The sequence below is a fragment of the Larus michahellis genome, chromosome 6, assembly GCF_964199755.1.
Source record: "Larus michahellis chromosome 6, bLarMic1.1, whole genome shotgun sequence".
In the NCBI taxonomy this organism is placed as follows: Eukaryota; Metazoa; Chordata; class Aves; order Charadriiformes; family Laridae; genus Larus; species Larus michahellis.
The window spans coordinates 39,692,469-39,709,090 of record NC_133901.1 but is presented as its reverse complement, the minus strand read 5'-3'; the positions used below and the strand labels follow the sequence as shown (position 1 = coordinate 39,709,090).

General features: G+C 42.5%; 1 protein-coding gene and 1 long non-coding RNA gene across 4 annotated transcripts in view; one reads left to right on the top strand and one right to left on the bottom strand.

Annotated features, from left to right (window-relative positions):
- The window catches only part of RTKN2 (rhotekin 2), a 39,300-nt gene extending 29,386 nt beyond the window's left edge, over positions 1-9,914 (bottom strand). For 2 of the 3 annotated variants that reach the window (XM_074593142.1, XM_074593144.1), the window contains exons 1-3: positions 6,423-6,803; positions 3,664-3,863; positions 1,489-1,547 (exon numbers count right to left, since the gene is read on the bottom strand). In XM_074593142.1, the coding sequence (XP_074449243.1) occupies positions 1,489-1,547; positions 3,664-3,824 (220 nt within the window). In that variant the 5' untranslated portion in view covers positions 3,825-3,863; positions 6,423-6,803. Of the gene's footprint in view, positions 1-1,488; positions 1,548-3,663; positions 3,864-6,422; positions 6,804-9,832 lie in introns of those variants that run through there. The other variant, XM_074593143.1, reaches the window with a different exon arrangement.
- On the top strand, positions 6,273-10,977 carry LOC141745419 (uncharacterized). The gene is made up of 3 exons (XR_012587746.1): positions 6,273-7,241; positions 7,386-7,959; positions 10,579-10,977. It is a non-coding gene; the product is annotated as an uncharacterized LOC141745419 (long non-coding RNA).
- The last annotated feature ends 5,645 nt before the right edge of the window (positions 10,978-16,622 follow it).

The following is a 16,622-nucleotide window of genomic DNA, read 5'->3' as shown; positions in this document are numbered from 1 at the left end:
GGAAGTTGTGGATGCCCCATCCCTGGAAGTGTTCAAGACCAGGCTGGATGAGGCTTTGAGCAGCCTGATCTAGCGGGAGGTGTTGCTGCCCATGGCAGGGAGGGTGGTACTAGATGATCTTTAAGGTCCCTTCCAACCCGAACCACTCTATGAATAACAGGTGATCTACAGAAAGAATCAATCTCTCAGCAGAGGCCAAGAAGAACATTTAGGCTTTCCTGCCATAGACTGGACCTGGATAAGCTTTCCAACACGAGTATCTGAAGAGGGGTGAGGCACGGCAGCACCCCAGTGCTCACAGACTTGAGTTCACAATGAGGTAGTTGATGTCTCATTCTCTTCTTCATCTCGATCTATGCCATACTTCTGAGGATCATAACCTCCAGTTTGAGAACCACCACTATATTAGTAACAGAACAGAATCATTAACAGATGGCACATAATAGGATGTGGTGTACTTCACCCTTCTATTCTCTTGTCCCATCAAAAGAAACTAGCTAAATGTTTCATATCCTAAACAAATTTTTCAAACTAAAAATAGAGTCCTTACACAATTCTCATTTTCTAAAGATAACAAAAGCATATTATATGATCTTAAAGTCTTCACTGCAGATGACTCTATAAATCCGAGGAAAGGTGCAACCACAGCACAGACAGGCAAACAGATGCTTTCATCCAACTACCATAAGGAGGAAAGACAGATACACATTCTGCAAACAGCTGTGCTGGCAGAAAACATTATTGAACCATGTGCTCATCACTCTTCTTCTACTAGAAGGTACCTTGCTTAAAGATATGTCAAAATATGCAGAATTAACTTCAATAGTTTAAGTAGTGAACCCCTCTACATTATTTTCTTTTTAATGAAGCAGGTCAGGGAGCACAAAGAACAGCCACAAGGAACAACTACAGGGATGCTGAACATAGTAACATCCACTATTGGCATAGGCAAACAAAATGATAAATTCATAATGCTGAAGTTTGAGAACAGGCTAGGAAATAGCGCACCATTGGAAATCACTGTTAAATATTCTCATTACGAGTTTTCACTGAAGCCATATCACTATACCTTTGCTGTAGTAATGTAACCTGCATTCACTAAATAATATTTGCATACTAGTTATAATTCTGCTCTCAATTTGTTAGACATACCCTGTATAATCCCATCAAAGTTTGCTTTTGTGGGGAGAAAAAAAGTTAACAGTATATTCACTTTTATTTAGCTTTGAAATGTATTCAGTGTTTAGTGACAAACAGGAAAAAGTATTTCCCACTGTGAAAGTTCCTGAAAGTAAAACGGAAATACTAGGTAGGATCCTCAAAAGCACGTGTGTGACTTAAAAAGCACAAGTCCCTTTGAAGCACAAGAGGATTTATGCCCCTGAACCACATACACTCTTTAAAAATACCATCTTGTTTGTATAATTTGTATTACAAGTTACTGTCCGGCATTAGCTCCTATAATTAAGTGACCACCCAGCAGCTTACCTGTTACAGCAACCTTTGCTCTGCATGCCACCCGGTCTTTTGACCCATTTGCTGAAGACCTGCCAAAAAGAAGATAAAAACGAGGTTTGAGATGTGTGCATTTAGACTTCTAAAACTCCACCCTTTAAGCATTAAAAAGTGTCAGGGTTTTCATATTACAGCTCATTTCAAACGCTTCTCTTTAAAGTTAAATTTGGTATTTCTGGCTTAAGATATGAATCATTAGATTCTTGAGGATAATCTGGAAGGAAGGTACACCATCAATTTTCTTAATTCCCTAGAAGATTTTACTCCAAAGCTTATTTAACCTGAGTATTAGAAGACAAGTATATTCATCTTCCTTGTCTTTTCCAGCTCCAACACAATCAAATATGTTATCAACTATTCCCCTTCTGTACACATCAATGAATACGCAACTTAATCTACCGTCTCTATTACTGGTTAGAGAATTGCCTCCTCTATTAATAGAGACCAATTACAAAATGTTACATTGTTAATACTGTGATTTTACATGCAGGCAGATGGTTTGCTAAGTAGTCAGAGCGTAGATCTCAAGGTCAACCTTAAATTGAATCAAAACAATCTGTAGCTAATGAGTAACAATAGAGTGCTCTCCTTATATCTGGCACTGCTCCTAACTCCTAACCAAATAAGGTGAAATGAAAATTTCTACTGCTACCAATATCCTGACTTCCAAAGGCCGTTATAATATCTTCAAAATTCACAGATTACAGACCCATGTAACAAGAAGCGGGGACAAAATTCACTTGAAAACACTAGAATTTTTTCTCTCGGACATCACCATTTTACCTGGATTAAGCTTTAACCAAATTCCAGTCTTGAGTAAATACTGAAAACAGAACTGCAAATGCACTATCAGCTATCAAAGACATAATCTAAATGGTAAAGAAATAAGTCTATAGCATGCATCTCTTCTAACAACCTCCACTGACAACTCAAAGGACCCCTCAAGACAGAACTCCAAGCAATGCATGATAGACACAAATCAAGTAAACAACACAGCTGACTATGACTGTTAAGAAAACAATACAGCTGTGCAGGTTTATCTCCACGTATCTCTGCCCTGTTCTGGGCACGTGCCATCACCATTCAGTGGTCACTGACATCAAAGACCAGGAGCTGGGTAAATCAGTGTATATACATACTTGATATTATTCCATCATTCAAAACATAAATAAAAGATGGATCACTATAAAGGTCTTCACCTTAGCAGGAAAAAGCAATACAACTGCTACCACAACTTCTAAGTGCTAGTTTTCAGAATCAGCTTTCGCAATAACAGTTGATGTAGTCAGAAAATGCAGTTCTTCAATAGATTTCTCCTATAAGACCACATTTCTGAAAGCAAAAAGTAGCAGAGCTGTTCCTATAGATACAATTAACTGAAGCTAAGCATGTACTCGAAGAGCTGCTATGATAAATTGCAATATAATATTTCATTGCAGTACAACCCAAGAGCAACAATGTCTCCGCACCATGATTCTCAACATTGCACTCAAAATATATTCCATTAGGCCAAAAATTATAATATTATTCAAATAAATCACATATACTTTAGCTCATTCAAGAGTTATAACGTGAGAATATTTTCAGCTAAACTGATTTTTCTTCATATTTATTGCTCTTTTTTTATTACTTTGCTGTAGTTAACAGAAGTGGCCAGCAGAGGGTACCAATTAACCATGATGATTTCGTCATTAACGACCTCAATAACAATAGAAAGAATAAAAAGTAGAAATAGGTGTATTCTGACTTGGATAGTTTTGGTTTGTTCCTTCAGACTTGGTTAGGTACCTTTTTATATGCTAAAGGTAATCAAGAAAATATGTCTATTATGATACCTGATACTCAGACGCTGAATTATAGTTTATGTCAATAATAAAAACTACTCAGAAAAATATTACTTTATTCAGATGCTGAATTATAGTTTAATGTCAATAATAAAATCTACCCAGAAAAATATGACTTATATTTACTTTTCTAAACTAAAAAGAAGATACCGAAATGGTCTTACAAAGGAAAGTTTTAAAGCAGCAGTAACGTATATTTGTATGGGGGAAGACAGAAGGAAGGGTTTAAATCCACTTCCCTAAGAATTCACATAAGTAAAAGCCTGCTTCATAACGCTCCATTTGAATTTGAGCTGTTACTCACCCTTCTTCGGTTCCGCAGGAGACCGGCCCTTCTTTTTTGTTCTGTAGCTCTGTCCTGTATGCAAGTATACGAGCATTGCAAACCATCAGGTTTTTAACCGCTTGCAAGAGTTGGTCTTTTTGTGTGCTCACGGCAAGTAGTTTACAGATGCCTTCTCGCATGCGGATTTCAAAGTTAATCTTCTCTTGGATGTCGCATTCCTAGATACACAAAAAACAAACAAAGGACTAAACAAAAAACCCAACTAACAATATCCTGAATTTTTAACAAGCTCTACTTATTTCACAGTTGAGATAGAAAACCCTAGGTTTTAATTATATGCAGCCATTACGATGATTACTAAATGTAAAATGATGGTTCTCTCTTCAGGAGCAAAAGAGTAAAACAGAGGATGTAACAGATATGCTATATCCATTATACACGCAAATTCCAAGCCAGGTAGTAATATTAACTCACTGCAGCACCTGGAAGTTACTAAAAATTTATGTGCCTCAATGTGTCATTCATAGGATAATAACATATGGTCCCCTCATATGGTCATTAAGAGGCCTAACCAAACAAAGCTTATAAATTAACATCCCACTTTTTACAGTGATCCCTAGTAAAATAAACTCTAAAATCAGGAAAACATCTGAAATATTTTAAATCAGAAATTCAATCTCCTTACAGAAGATAATTAAGATAAAGGATCACAGTTTGCTGTCTCCCAAAGGTGTGCTAGATGCCACTGATGACTCTAATACACACTTCCTTTTTACATGGCCATCCCTGGCCAAATCAAGTATTCCTGACAGATGAAAACCAGAGTGTTGTCACGGCATTGCAGGGTTGCATTGCAAATACATTGCAAGTTGGTGATGAGTGAAGCTTTTTGAACACTGAGGAGACAGTATGGCACCATAGACTACCCCCAGTCTTCCCCCTCATGGATTTGCTTGCACAACCAGTGCAGGATAAAGCAGTGCACCAACACCTCCGCACCCCCAGTGCCTGCTTCTCTATCCATGCTTTTTCTCAGTGCTCATCCCAGAAGGAGAGGAGAAGCAAATAGCTTTCATCAATCTTCTTTTATTCTGAGTCAAATTTTACACAGCTATGAAAAGCAAAGCAAGGCCCACACCTGCCCCTAAGAAATAATTACTCATTTTTCGAGCCTAAACTAATACATCAGCTGTTACAAAGCCGAGTTTCACCTCAGAAGAGTGAAATAGTACTTCCCCCTAACATTTCCCAGGGTAACACGCCTCTGCGCTGACCCAGCAGAGACTGTGGCTCCTCTCCAGCTCTATCACCTGGTACGTAACTATGGTGAGGAAATAAACTCTCCTAGTCTGGGGCACCTGCACGTACCAGTACTGGGACTTTCAGAACTACACAACGGATTTTAGTCCACGCTACATCTCAGCCAAGCTCACATAAAATATTCTGGACTACCATTAAACGGTTGTTGGGCCATAGCTTAAGTAATCACACCATATAAATCTCATCTGAAGGAATGACTTAACAGCCTGATTTGGAAGGTATGAAGTTCTTTGTGCCTACCATAAAAAAAGAAATGGGTCAGCTTTTTTTTTTTTTTTTAAGTTCCTTCTAAAAATACAAGCACACCATCTGGACTTGGAGGAATGACACAGCACTGTTTTGCCATATGCTGCCTACCAACACGCCGTTTCCCCCATGGTCTCTCCCATCCTTCCCCCACCAGCAGCAGCACAACCCAGGCAAGATTACTAACAGCTGTGGAGATGTTCAGCCCTGTACTCAGGAACTGCCTAAGCAATGCTTTCGGAAAGTCTTTTTGTATTCCCCCCCTAAGCATACCTAGAATATACAAATTTTTAAAGGATTTCTAGTTTTACATAGGTGACGGAGTCATAAAACAAACAAACAAAAATCCAAAAACAGCAGCTAAGAAAAAGGAACGGGATACTGCTGAAGGCAGGACAAACTGAAATTTCATTTTATTTAATTGATATCTTAAATACAGGCTTTCAGAACCTTATTCCAAGGTACACTTTTGATTTATTACCACAGAGGCTTAAATCTAAACCACCGCAGGCCTACCGTCTTTCCTTAAAATAAGAAATTAGTCAGGCAGCGAGTATTCTTCTAAAACGGAGGCTGTGAAGCCAAAATACGAGCTCGGGGACTTCCCTAAGCTGGAGACAGGGACGAGCGTTTGTTGCAGTTGACAGCCAGTTGATTTACAGACACGGCTGAGTTCAGCTAACCCAGGTTTTTAAGCGATTCGACGTTTTTAAAAACCCGATTAACAGCAAAATCGGTGTCTAAAAGATTAAAGAGCGAGAAAGAATCACCCCGCCGGGCCCGCTCCGCAGCTCCAGGGGACGCGCCGAGCTGGGGGTGCCGGGCCCCGCCACACCCCGCCCGCTCGCAGCCGTTAACGGCCGGCACCTGGGGCGGCCCCGGGCGGCCTCGGTCCGCCCCCCACCCCACACCGCCCCCCGGCCGCGGCTCGCCGGAGCCCGTCCGACACGGCCGCATCCTCCTCAGCGCCGCCGCCGCCGCCGCCGTTCAAAACTCCCGCAACGGCCGCCGCCGCCCCGCCCACCGCAGCCCGGGGACGTCCGCGCTTTGCGGCGCCCCGCGGGCTTCGGCCGCCCCGGCGCGACAGCAGCGCGACAGGCGGGAGAGCGGCCGCCCCGGCGGAATCACCGGCCTGATAGCGCCCGTAAACGTGTGTTCGCCCCACGCCGCGTAGCCCGAACAGTGCTGGACGATGAATTTTAAGACAATACCTTGCTGGGCTCCCGGTTTCGTCGTCCCTCGTTAACTTACTTCTCTGGAGCGGGCCGGTGCCGCTGCGCTCTGGTGAATGTTCTTTAAACGAGCTGTAGCCACGAATTCTAAACCGTTTCCTTGGTTTTCTGCAGTTCATTTAATTACACAGCTTTAATAGAATCCGTAGCTGTGCTAGTAGCGCGCACTGAGAAAAGTACATTATGCTATTTTATATGAAAAGGGCATTAATTATTCATTGGGTTGAGCGTAGAGGAACGGGAGCCATCTCTGTCCGCTGCTGCCGGTCGCACAGCTCTGGGTGTCTTCAGCGGGTCCAGCCAACGCGCCAGAGCGGTGTCTGCCATCCCCCCGGCCTCCCGGCGTGCCTCCTGCCTCCCTCCCGGGCGGGTGACGGTCACCGGCACGGAGCCTCGCTGCTTCCCACGCAGCTGTCAGCATTTGCCAGAAGGAAAATGTGCTGGAAGGAGTGAGTGTTGCTAACAGCTTTCTGCAGAAGACAGAAGTCTCCTGGCTAACATATGCTTATTTAAAATACAAGAAAATGCAGTTAGAAGGGAAGATTTGAAGAGCCTCGTTGATTCATTAGGATTTCGCGTAGGTGCTTGGCCGCTGTTTGCCCCCTCGCATTTACACCTGGGGCACAAACACAGGGGGCTAGCCTTCAAGGAAAATCATGAACTTCCAGACCAAAGGTGGAAAGCAGAGGACAGGGAGCTCTGCTTCCCTCCAAAGTGCTTGAATCTCACCCCGAGACACAGATGGCAGCAGCAGCTGTTCAGCAGTTCCTGTCTCCACCTTGGGCCACATTCCTGAGGGTAAGGAGGCATTCAGATATTCATGAAATATCTTCCTACCATCCTGAAGCCTTCTGCGTACCACTGGCAGGACACGTGCCACAACTGGCTTGCCCTGCCCTAGGTTATATATTTATAGACACTACATTTTTTTCTCTTTTTTAGATACTCCCCCTGTGACTTTCTCAAAAGAAGTCTTTCTGTGCTACATCCAGTGGAGAAACCCATCAGGGAGCCAAAAGGCTTTTGCTTGATCAAGGTACAACCCTTACAAGCTGCATATGGACAGCCAAGATATCTAAGAGAGGGTTTGAGGGAGATTGAAAGGAAAGTCTCCATGTGATTCTAGTGCTTCATGCTTCCAACCGGGAGCCTCGTGTTCCCGTCTCAGCTACAGAATTCAGGATTTCAGACACACCAAGAGAGACCCATCAAGAGGGGAGAACACGAGATGCCAGATCAGAGTGCCCTTTTGCGTCACAGTAAGGCATATCTCTTAAGGTATGGTCTGGCCTCTCCTGAATTAGTCAGGGATGGGATTTGAACCTCAAAAATCTCCACGTAATTTCGTGGGCTGCAGAGGAAAACTAGAAACAGGAACACGTCATGGAGAGATCATTCCTGGAACTGAAACCAAACAAGTGAAAGTCTCAAGTTAACTGAACTGCATTGTTGTGGAATCAATGCGTGACCAAAGTCAGTGAGGAGGAGCTCCGGTCAAAACAAATATCAATGTCTGGTGAGTTTTATGTAAAATGATAGCCTTACCATAGAGAAAAACAAATAAGGACAGAATCACAGTAATTATGCTTTACCAAAAACTCATTCACCAACTCACAAGATAGTGCGCTACCACAGAAAACTAATACAACATGTAAAAAAGACGCGCTGAAACACTTTCCACCCAGCACCATTCCAAGCAGTTCAGGTTAGACTCTAGAAAAAACCCTGCTGCATTAAGTTTTCTAGAAAGGCTCCCAGCGAGACTACCGAGAAGAGCTGTCGCAGGTGTGCACCAAAAGGGTTTTGTCAAAAGCCAGGGTGGCTACGTGGATGCAATAAAAATCCCTGCAAAAGGACAAGTTATGCCCCAGCCTATTTCAGGCAATCCGCATCTCTAAAGCTGTTGGTGGAGACAGCTCCCAGGAATCCATGGCAGCTTTCCAAGAATTTTAGATGCTAATTAGCATGGTTTTGCAGTACAGTCTGTTCAGCAAATCCTAGTCTTAATAAGTCCCAAAATGTGACTACTAAGAGTGTAAACAGCCCGTGTCTGCAGCCCTTACACATTCCTACTGACATTGACTGGAATTGGAACCCTTAAGAAATCAGTGGGAGTTAAACGTGTAGGACTCAGCCCTAATTAACACGAATGGTTATCTTCTCAAGCTCAGTGCATATCAGCTCTTGAGCTGGTTCAAATGCCCAGTTTTCCACTACATTAGAAACATGTTACTGCAAAGTCTGACTTTTCACGTTCTTGCACGTGCTTCTGCTTTGGTTCTCTTTTGCATTCACTCCCTAGAGGTGTTTAGGTTTTTTCTTTATAAAAAATCAAGCTTCCTACTTCAGTTGATCTGTCAGATGCTTAATTAAAAAATTAAACATTTCATTGAACTTTTAGTCCTTTCTCTTAAGGGAACATGAGACTGAGGCTTTAAGCAGCATTTCTGCAGGTGTTGCACGAGGTGAGATGTTCTCTCTGCACTCCAAGCCCAACTCCAGCGACTCTGTCCTGCTGTTGCAGCACACATACTAATTTGAAATGTAAAAGGCTTTATGCCATCTGTATTATCTAGAGACTTGGAATTCAGCTAGCAACTATTCTCCCTAATTTAAGAGTAATCCCAGCGACAGCAACGATAAAAAAGAAGTGTTGTAACCGTGTTTTCTTCTCCAGACAAGCCTCCACCGAAGGGCAAAGAAACCCAAGGCACAACCTACAAAACAAGGAGAACCCTGCGCAGTCACTGCTGCGCTAGTGCAGAGAAGCCAGAAGGGGGTAGGGTGAATTAAACAGGGGATCTATATCTGGCCTTCTGGGGTTTCCTAAATGAAACATTTTTTTCAGATGAATCACACCTTCACACCATCCTTTTATTTGCCACTCTATTTGCACTGCAAAGCATTTGGCTTCCTTCTAGTATTAGGGAAACTGGATAGCAGAGGAAAGATCATTGTCTATCTAAATCACTGTTCTGCTCGAGAGTTACATCAGCATATTATTTTAAATGTTAGACCCATCATTTTGGTTTAGCAGGTACAAAATGTCTACACCTACTCTTGATAGCACTGCAATATTTTTCTTAATTTCTTAGTTCCCACAGCTTGCTACACCTACTCCTTGAATATCATCAGAGTGTGCCAGTAGAAATCTATTCAATTCCTATTCAGATTTATCTTAAATGGAAATATGTGAAGATTTGTACTGGACGCATGAAAAAGAATTCGCAAAGCTTTTTATAACTGACTTCTACTTATTTGATTTTAAACTGAAAAGCAAACCGTTGCCATTGATTGCCACTGACTTTGATTACCACGACATGTGACCATTATAGATCAGTTAAATGGGCAGGGACTCTGGAATTTAGGGTGTTTACCTGCATACTTACCAAAGCCAGGGATAAGTTAAAAGGCAGAATTATTAACCTTGGTACCTCATTTCTCCATTTCAGCCTGCTGAGGTCAGTTGAAGTCTTTCCTTTTGCTTAGCTGGGCAGAAGGTCAACATGTAGTCCTACAAAACAAATTAAATATGGGTAACTACCTTACTGTCATGCGCTTCTGCTTCAGTTTTGATTAGATAAGGTGAAAATTAATCATCTGGCCAATGACAGTGAGGTAAAGCCTAACCCTAACAAGGTTAAAGCAATAGCAAGAGAAAAGTTTGTAGGCTCCATTTTACCTAACTGAGCAGCCTGAAGTAGGTATCTTCTCTAAGCTAGTCATGGAGTCAGTCAATGAAGACATCATCCTAAAATGTGCAGGTGCCTAAATTAGGTAGGATGCATCATCCTTACCTTTCTGATAATTAGACACGGGGGCCAGACTAGCTTAGAGTAAACCCTTATTATTTCAGGTCTTCTCAGATTAGTTTTACCCTGAGAGCTTGCTCATCTTCTGCTCAAGGCTTTTTAACATTATGCAGTCCTCCTTCAACTGCTCTAGTGCTCCAAATGGCACTGGGGCCATGTCTCTGTGCGATGCTTTCGTATAATATTTATGGCACCGTCAACAAAATATTGATAACCAGGTGCTTCAATGAACTATTTTGTTGATTGTTGTATATTCCTGTAGAATTTCTAAAAGAAACTGTAAAAGGCTGAAAAAGCACAGTAACTGTTTTTTCTTTTTCCAGATAAGAGTCCAGAAACTGGCTCTTCCCAGCGCTCCTGATGTTGATATCATCTTGAAATACCTCCAGATTAAATTACTGTAGCCTCTTTTAAATAATCATATATGAGATATGCACTCAAAATACATTTCATAACAGAAATAGTAAGTTACTAAAAAGCCATCCCCATGTGAATTTGGAAAACAATTTCTGAGATAAAACCTGAAAACCTTAAAAATCAAACACAGTTTGATGATCCTCTGTATCTGAAAGCTGCTCATGCACGAGATAAGTTATGAAGCGTGGTTAACTGAGATAGACCAGTCCCATGTATTCTTCTGTTTCTGCTTGGGAGGCCAGGGGCATTGGTTTTGAAGCCAATTCACACGTGGTCTCCGCATAAGTACAGAATCAACCCCATCAAAAGTATCCTGTTGGACAAGGATCCTCAGAGGTGATCGATAGCTTCACTAGAAGCCTTCCTCCATCTGAGAAGACACTTTATGTGGACACCCGGTGTCTAACAAAGCATAATTTTAGAAATGTGTATGGTCTCTCTTTTCTATGTGACCTCCTATCTCCACAGCAGTTGAAGGCATGAAATTATCTTTAATTCTTTTCAACATCGAAGTCGGTTGAAATTGGCTACTTGGATACACTGCTAATAGGGGGACATTTACACACACACACACACACACACACACAGAAATCGTGGTCATACAAAAATGATACGGCTGTGTAAACCCAGAGAGGTCCTTTCGGCTGCTCAATATCAAAGGGATGTTCAGTACGAAAAGGATTTCTTAGAGGTTCTACTCTCTACACTCCCATATCATACCTTTATACTGGGATTTCTCTGTTGGGTATACAGTCCTGCTTTGATTTCTTGTGCATTTACTGCAGGTGACGTTTGGCATATAAAATATCCATCCACCCAAATGTTGGCTGGGCAGCCTGCTGTTTGTGTCACAGGAGAATCTAACTAGGCACTATATGTTCTGGTTTTAGTGTCAGGCCTGTTATGATTTTTCCTAATTGATCTTGCACAGGCAGGTGAAAAGTCACTGGATCATTTAAATGGATTGCCATTTTGAATTTGAAACAGGGAGTAAGTGCACTGAGAGTGTCATAAATCTAAAAATAAACTCCTATATGAGAAAATAACGACAGAAAATCACCTTCCTTTTGATAGCCAGAGGACCACCATCCCGTTGCTGGGAGAGCAGAGGTAAGCCTGATTCTGGAAGCATTGTCCCAGGAAAAAGGAGAGATTCTCTAGGTGACCCTGCTCTGGCAGAGGGGTTGGACTAGATGATCTCCAGAGGTCCTTTCCAACCCTACGATTCTGTGATTCTCCAGTTAGCTCTTGGGATGGGCATCAGATTTGCTGTATGATGGTGGATACAGGCTGAGTATTTGCAGACGGTCTCTCTTCCATACGGTTTAGAATATCTCTGCAGAATACAGTGCTTTGCAAGTGGTCTCTGCCTGAAGTGAGTTTGTAGTCTGGTCTGATTTTTCCCACGTACCGGAGTATAGGGATCCAGGGAAAGAAAAATGGCACAGCAATGTGGTCTTGAGGCCGAGCAGTGTAAGCCACCCTCTGGGCAGCCACAGGTGTTCAAGGTCCCCTTGCACAGCAGCATTGCTAAGGAAGTGAACAGCCACTGTCCCTTACCAAGGCACGTTTGGAGGTGACAGCTGTTGTCCCAAATCACAATAGCCCATGTCTGGCAGGACTAGTGAATCAAACACTGCTTCTTTGCATTTCACACGCTTTTTGGATTGTTTTGACCCTCTCTCAGGGAGGATATTCAAAGGGATGTGCGTAGGAATCCACAGTTTACTGCAAACTCTCCCTTTGCTCTAGAAATGTTTCTCATCAGTAATCAATTGGTTTGTCTCTTCCCAGCTACACTTAGTGCTATAACCATCTATAGCTCTGTAGTTCTTCCTGCCTTGTCACAAAACTATGTTTTTTCTGCATTTTTCTAAGTCCTGAGTTGGGTACCAGCTGCATAAACAGGCATTTGTCATACCCATCAGGCCAAGAAAGAGAGAGAATCAAAACAAGAAGGATTAAGGCAAATGTTATTTCATGAAAATAACACAGTAAAAACCAAAGAATATCTCATTACTGTCAATACACTTTTAAAAAGCAACATAATAACCATTTGTGGTTGAAAATTTCCATCAGAGGTTTTAAGCCTCTGGTCTTGCAATTATGGCTTGCAATTATGTCCTCTTTCTCACAGAAATAGATACCGAAAAACTATTGAGCGGTTTGTAAGCACTCAAGTGCTTAGATTAAAGAAATACATCCGTGGAGATAAAATGATTTAAATTTTTAGAACTCCCCATTAATTTTCCATTCCAAGCATCCCTAGTACCTGTGTCTCCACCAAACTTCCCCCTAAATCCAAACTGGGCTGTGGTTTTCTCCTGCCAGCGGTGACCAGAGTCAAAGCAGTGCCTTTCCCTCTCCCCCTCCGAGTGCAATAGCACTGTGAAATAACTCGCCTCCACGAAACCTCAAAAGAGCCATAATGCAGCCAAAAGCATTTGTCATGAAATAACTTGCCTCCACAAAACCTCAAAAGAGCCATAATGCAACAAAAAGCACGGCCAATTCTGGGACCCCGCGCAGGGACGTGAGGCTGTTCCTGGGAACAAGCCCAGTGTCGGAGACTACGTCTTTTATACAGGTGATGATTTTTTGCTGAATCACTCCAGTGTTGGATCAAAATTGTCCAGTCACATGTAAGAGGGACTAAAATATCTTTTTTCCTGAGGTAGAAAGGTCTAAGGCGAGAAACTTGTTGCAAAGGCCCCGTGAACGCCCCGCAGCCGAGGCGCCAGGCGGCATGCCTTCTCCAAGCTCACCACGGTTTCACTGCGGGAAGCCAATCCCGCTTTTTTTTCCTGTTACTCCCGTTTCCCTTGAAGTCAAACCCCAGGGAGGGGACGACATTGGGCTATACCTCTGTTCTCCTCAATGTGAGACGGAAACATTTCTTGCTACTGATAGTATTTTTTGCCTAATAAAATGACCCATTTTTACCCACCATTATGAAAAAGCAGGGGTTGAATAGTGAATGAGAGTAACTACAATTTGCCTGAGGTTGGTTTGTCACAGATTTCAATCATCCTTCTAAGTGTTTCCCAGCCTGTTAAATGAGCTGAGACACCACTTCATGTCACTGTTAGCATTTTAAATTATAAATAATGGTGACAACAAATAGCATCTCGTGTTTTTACAGAGAATATCATCTGGAAGAATAAAAATAACTATTTCTGCCTGGACGCATGGATGACTTACACACATGCACATATTTACTTGCTTATTTTTAAAACCAAATTGAGTTCTAGGAAGCTATTTCTAGCACTTGATTCTAACCATGTGTTTGTACAGTGTCATCAAAATGTAAATAGGGTGTTTAAAGAAAACCCAACAAACAGCAAGTACATTTTTATAACAGGTTCTTTAAGCAGCTAACGCAGAGGGGAAGTTACCCAAATCGGATCTGGGACACAGAGGATCACCTTTTTAAGGTAATTCCCAATTATGTTTGTGCAAACAGCGTTTGTGCACACAGGCCTGCAATAGGCAGTTTTAACCAACAAGTTAAAATCTCTGCTTTCTCTTATTCTTTCCCTACTCGGGAACGGCTTCTCTGACCCTGTCCATCAACAACCTCTGCAACACTGAGTCATCCTATATACATATACAGGCATTAGATTTTGGGAGGGGAAAACACAAGCAAAAGCAAGCCACTACCTAACAGGAAGACCATTTTTACTTGGTTTATTTCACAGCGTGGACTCTCACACTACAGTCTGAATTTTTGAAAAATGCCCCTGCTCTGTCATGCAGTCTCTTCCAGACCCATATCAACTTCCACCTTTAAAACACCAGCCCAGGAGGGAGCTGCGAAAGGCATGAGCGGGTTGTTGCTCCTCAGCTGCCCTTTGCATTGCTCTAAGTCTCTCCCCAAACATACCTCTTTCTCCATACTTCTAGCGAGGGACATGTTCTTTTACACACATAGGTGTGTTGTCACATCTGCCTGCTACACAGACAAGTAGATGCTCCGGCTGAATTGATTTAAACAGCCAATTGGCACCAACAGGCACTGAAACACCCAGCACTTGGCTGGCGGCTCTCATGGAGGCAGTACACACGCTACTAATCTCAACAGGTTTTTCTCATCGCCAACCTCAGCTGCACAAATTTTTAGGCGTTCCTTTTAAATTGTCTTACTACGTGGCATGGCTATGCTGGTGGAGAACAACTACATCCTTGATCATTTTAGGGGTAATAAATTTCATACATAATTGGCACCATATTGGTTTATGTGCCGCCAACTGAATTTTAGTAGCAGTCGTCTCGATAGTTGGCTGGAAAGTCATCCATAGCAAACAGGCTTCTTCAGGCTACGTCTCTGAGGGCTCTGATTTTTGTAAAGGACGAATCATTCTCTTGTTGCTAATGGTTCCACCTCTAGGCATTTCTGAACTAAATTTACTGAGTTTAGGATAAAATGTTTGAGCAGGGAATGGGAAGCTGACAACATGCCCCAACTCGAATCCTGGGTAGCACGGCAGCTTTCATGTAATCCTTGGAGAGAAACAGCAGGGGAAATTTCACATACCGGGATGGCTCACCTGAGTTTAACACAGGAATTAGTCAATCTGGAGATGGGAGCAAGCCCCATTTGGACAGAATCGGTTTGGGCTTTGTTCCTGCTCCCTGTGGGAGGATCCTCGGCTGCAAATTGTATAAAGTTAACAGCCATCTGGAGGTGGGAAATTTGAGGAAAAGATAGAAAGCACTACACCACAGCACTTTTTTGTTTTCCTTTGGTGAAGACTCATTCTTCCACTTTCCAGCTTCATCTGGAGGTAGAAGTGTCTGGTCACACAGCCTTCAAGACCTACTGCCTGAAGTACAGATGTGTATGTGAAAACATCTGGTTTGGGGAATCTTTTTACATATCAGCTGTTAGCTTATCTTTCAAATTATAAGTGTTCCCATGTTTTCATTGCGGATGTGGCAGTGGCAGGAGCACCATATTTCCCAAGAACTGTGCCTTTTACTTATTTAATTTTTTCCAAGGATACATACCTGTTAAAATGAGCTAGAGCACGGTGTTGTCTGTTTGTTTGCTACGTGCATATATATCTTTAGTTCATTGCACTTTTTAGCCCCTGTGAATGAGAACATGTCATTGACTTCAGAGCCTTCTTTTGAAAAGAATCTGCTTTGTGCATAAAACCCTTAGGTGAACCTTCTCACGTGCTCACAGTCAGTGCCTTCAAAGTGGTAAATATTAAAGTTGATCCATCACCTTGCTCTGAGCACTGCAGATTTAGCAATTACAAAGGGTAGCATGCATTATAACAGCAAAAATAAAATTGTCCTTTGAAGGACAATGAAGTCATGCCTCATTTTGCACTACACAAGACGTTGTTTTAACACAGGCCATTTGGCACAAAATACCAGGTGTAACTAAAGACCTGTTTCTGCAGCAAGCTAGCACCTAACACTCCCACAGTAAGTACCATTCAGACGAGAGCAGGGCTGCAACAAGGGACAACTGATGCCTTGCCTTCATACCGGTCCTATGTGCTCAGGTGAATTTCCCTCTCTGTGTGTAACAAATTTCTGTCCTTGGTACATGCAACCTGTTGCGGAAGAGGCAAAGGACTTCAGGACGGCTGTGCAGTCTATGTTGCTCTTCTTGCTCGGTTTGAGCTGTTGCTTGACTGCAACATGAATACTGAATATTGCCAGCGAAGCTAAAACACCAGAGAGAACCAGGCTCTTTCATCTCACTAGCGCTTAGGAATTAAAAAGTGCTCTGTACTTTCCTTCTAAGTCTGTGCCTTTATTGTAGATCGTGTCCTCCTTCTCTTCAGCATACAGAAAGCCTGTTGGTTTAAGTGAATCCCTCTCCAGTGACTTTGAAAGCCCCATTAATTCCCCCCATTCAGTGTCCTGCCCAGTTGCAGGAACCTCCAGCTTACCAGTCCTTCTCCCAGCACAGCAACAGTTGACCCCCCAGACC